This window comes from Mangifera indica, chromosome 17 (genome assembly GCF_011075055.1).
Source record: "Mangifera indica cultivar Alphonso chromosome 17, CATAS_Mindica_2.1, whole genome shotgun sequence".
NCBI classification, from domain to species: domain Eukaryota; kingdom Viridiplantae; phylum Streptophyta; class Magnoliopsida; order Sapindales; family Anacardiaceae; genus Mangifera; species Mangifera indica.
Window position 1 is genome coordinate 11,119,507 of NC_058153.1, and position 3,888 is coordinate 11,123,394.

The following is a 3,888-nucleotide window of genomic DNA, read 5'->3' on the forward strand; positions in this document are numbered from 1 at the left end:
GCCTCAGAAGCCAGGATGAGCGATTATATAAATCCTTGGAAGAACTTCCCTGTGGATTAGTTCAATTTCTTTCTTCTTTGAAACCACAAACTGCAGCTACTTTTAGTTGTATTTCTTCTTTCAAACCTTAATTTGCATCCACTTTTCTTGTATTTCTTCTTTGAAACAACAATTTACAGATACTTTCACTGCCACTTCTCATGGCAGAAACCGCCGTGAAGTTTGTACTCGATAAGCTTACACCATTCTTCTCAAATGAAGTGTATATGATGAACGGTCGTCGTGAAGAAGTTGTTTACGTGAGAACAGAACTGGAGCGCATGAAGGTGTTCTTGAGAAGCGCCGATTGTTTAGAAGAAACCGACGAAGAAGTCAAAATTTGGGTGAAGCAAATCAGAGATGTAGCTCACGATATCGAAGATGTTTTAGACGAGTTCACTCTACTTCTTACTCACAACCACGGCGATGGTTTCTACGGCTTTCTTCACAAGCTTTCGTGTTGTGTCAAGAACATGAAGGCTCGTTATCGAATAGCGTATGAAATCCAAGACATCAACTCAAGAATCAAGAGCATTTACGAGGGACACCTCAGACTCAGTAAAAAATTCCGAGCAGCTGAACAGGCTGGTTCGAGTTTGGCGAATTCTTGGAATGACCGTCATGGGGACGCTCTTCTTTTGGACGAGACTGACTTGGTTGGCATTGATGGGCCTAAAGAGAAGGTGGCTGAGTTGCTAGTGGGCGGGGGCTTAGGTCGTCAAGTGGTTTCTCTGGCGGGGATGGGAGGAATGGGAAAGACAACTCTGGCGAAACAAGTCTACAATGATAGACAAGTTAAGAAACACTTCACTATCCGTGCTTGGATCACTGTTTCAAGAAGCTTCAAGATGGAGAAGCTTCTTAAAGATATGCTTAAGCAGCTTTTTCAAGCAATTAGGAAATCGGTTCCGAAGGCTGTGGAGACGATTAGTAGTGATGGGTTGAAGAAAATAATAAAGGATTTTCTTCAGGAAAGAAGGTATTTGATTGTTCTTGATGATGTGTGGCATATAAATGATTGGGATGCGGTGAAATATGCTTTGTCCACCAACAATTGTGGCAGCCGAGTGATGCTCACTACGCGTAAAGTTGATTTAGCCTTCACTTCTCGGTTGGAATCCGAAGGTTGGGTCTATAATTTGCAGCCGTTGCCTCCTGAAGAGTCCTGGATTCTTTTTTGCGCCAAAACCTTTCATGGAAAAGCTTGTCCTCCACACCTGGAGGGAATTTGTAGGTGTATTTTGAAGAAATGTGAAGGACTTCCTCTTGCGATAGTGGCGATTGGTGGGGTTTTGGCTGCGAAAGATAGGCGAAGGATTGATGAATGGGAAATGGTTCATCGGAGTCTTGGTGCTGAGATTGAAGGCAATGACAAACTCCATAATTTGAAGAAAGTGCTTTCACTCAGCCTCAATGACTTGCCATGCCATTTGAAAGCATGTTTTCTTTACTTGAGCATCTTTCCGGAGAATCATTTAATCGAACCAATGAGACTGGTTCGGTTGTGGACGGCAGAAGGATTTGTTGAAGCGAAAGAAGGAAAGACAGTGGAAGAAGTTGCGCAGGAGTACCTCAGCGAGCTCTTGAACAGAAGCCTGATGCAAGTGGCTGGAACAACAAGCGATGGAAGAGTCAAGGCCTGTAGAATCCACGACTTTCTGAGGGAAATCATTAAAACAAAGTCAAGAGAGCTCAACATTGTAGCCATAGCTAAAGAACACATGAATCAGAACGCACTATGGCCAGATAAAGTTCGACGATTATCAGTTCACAATACACTGCAAAATGTTCAGCAAAACAGGTTTGTCAACGCTTCTCAATTGCGTTCTCTGTTCATGTTTGGGATAGATGAAAAGCCATGCCTGCACGCACTTTTTCCAAGTGGGTTCAAGCTTCTTGGCGTCCTGGAGATGCGAGGTATACCAGTCACAAAATTTCCCATTGAAGTTGTAAACTTGTATTATTTGAAGTACCTGAGCTTGAGGGACACCAAGGTGAAAACGATTCCAAGATACATAGGGAAGCTTCAGAACCTGGAGACCTTAGATCTTAAACAAGCCTATGTCACTGAATTGCCATCAGAGATACTCAACCTCAAAAAGCTTCGTCATCTCATGGTTTACCGATATGAATATGAGACTTTTACTTGTTTTAAATATGGCTTCAAATGTTTAGAGAAGATTGGTGTTCTTCAGTCTTTACAGAAACTCAGTTTTATCGAGGCAAACCATGTTGGTGTTAAGACGTGATTCAAAGGATTGGGCAGATTTTATGCTTAGTTGTTTACAGTTTGTTTCAGTCAATTACATAGTGGGTGTTGTTGCTGCTAATAATCTGGTAGTGGCTGTAGTGGACCTTTGTTAGTGACGGAGTGTTCCAAAAGTCTTGGTTTATTGTTTTAAGCTTTTATATATATATAGGCAGTTCACGTTTTTAGTTAAAGAATGTACCAGCTATTTTATTAATAAAAGCATCTGCTTCTTTTTATTGCTGCCTGCATTATTCCTGTTTTATTACTCTGTTTAATTTTATTTCCAACAAATTTGGTATCAGAGCAGGTTTGGTCTTTTGGGCAAAAGAGTAAAAATACGTGAGGCTTGGCTCTATTAGGCATTTGAGTTTGAAGAGTGATATAGAGAGATTAATGGCGGCAGCTGGGTTTTCTTCCTCTCAACCGCTTATACCGATTTTCAATGGTGAGAAGTATGAGTGGTGGAGCATTAAGATAAAGACATTGCTCAGATCGCAGGGGCTGTGGGACTTGGTGGAGTATGGGTTCATTGATATATTAGAACCCAATGAAGAAGAGGAGGAACGTCTGAAAGAAATCAAAGAGAGGGATGCCAAAGCACTGTTCATTATCCAGCAAGCAGTCCATGAGACTATTTTCTCACGGATTGCAGCGGCAATCACATCAAAGGAAGCATGGTCAATTCTGCAAAAGGAATTCCAAGGTGGTTCAAAAGTCATAGCAGTGAGATTGCAATCACTACGACGTGAATTTGAAACTTTGGTTATGAAGAATGATAAATCAATTGCTGATTTTTTGTCAAGAGCAATGGCAATAGTCAGTCAAATGCGCTCCTACGGTGAGCGAATTTCAGATGAGACGATCGTTGCAAAAGTATTGAGAAGCTTGACTCCAAAATTTGACCATGTGGCTGCTATAGAAGAAGCTAAAAATTTGACAATTCTTTCCGTTGATGAATTGATGGGATCTCTTCAAGCTCATGAGTCAAGAATCAATAGATCACTTGAAAAGAAAGAAGAGAAGGCATTTCAAGTGAAGGAGACATCCACCAAATATGGAGAAAATGACTATTCAGCAAGCAGAGGTCGAGGAAGAGGCAGATATCGTGGTCGTGGTCGTGGTCGCTTTAACGGCAAAGGCAGAGGAAGGAATGAAGGGCAAAGACAGTCCAATGAGCAAGGAAACACAAAGCGTGACATTCAATGTTATCATTGCAAGGGATATGGGCATATAAAAGCTGATTGTTGGTACAAAAATCAGAAGATGAATTTTGCAGCAGAAAATGAAGAAGAAAATAATCTTTTTATGGCTTGTATTGATACTGACTATAAACCAAGTGATTTGTGGTTTGTAGACAGCGGTTGTTCGAACCATATGACAGGCACCAAATCTCTGTTCCAGGAGCTTGATGAGACGCAAAGGATAAAGGTGCAGCTTGGCAACAAAAAGGAGATGCAAGTTGCAGGAAAAGGCACGGTAGGAGTTGACACTAGCCATGGCAAAGTAAAAGTGTTAAACAACGTTCAATTTGTACCTGATTTGGGATACAATTTATTGAGTGTTGGACAATTGATAGCAGGTGGATATTCTGTTTTATT

General features: G+C 41.2%; 1 protein-coding gene across 1 annotated transcript; it reads left to right on the top strand.

Annotated features, from left to right (window-relative positions):
• The first annotated feature begins 200 nt into the window (after positions 1–200).
• LOC123200240 (disease resistance protein RPM1-like) lies at positions 201–2,288 on the top strand. The gene has a single exon (XM_044615390.1). It carries the CDS (start codon positions 201–203, stop codon positions 2,286–2,288), a length of 2,088 nt encoding a protein of 695 aa, XP_044471325.1.
• The last annotated feature ends 1,600 nt before the right edge of the window (positions 2,289–3,888 follow it).

What these genes read in the sequence shown, in the direction of transcription:
- LOC123200240 (XM_044615390.1), top strand. Translation starts at nt 201, where the DNA reads ATGGCAGAAACCGCCGTGAAGTTTGTACTCGATAAGCTTACACCATTC.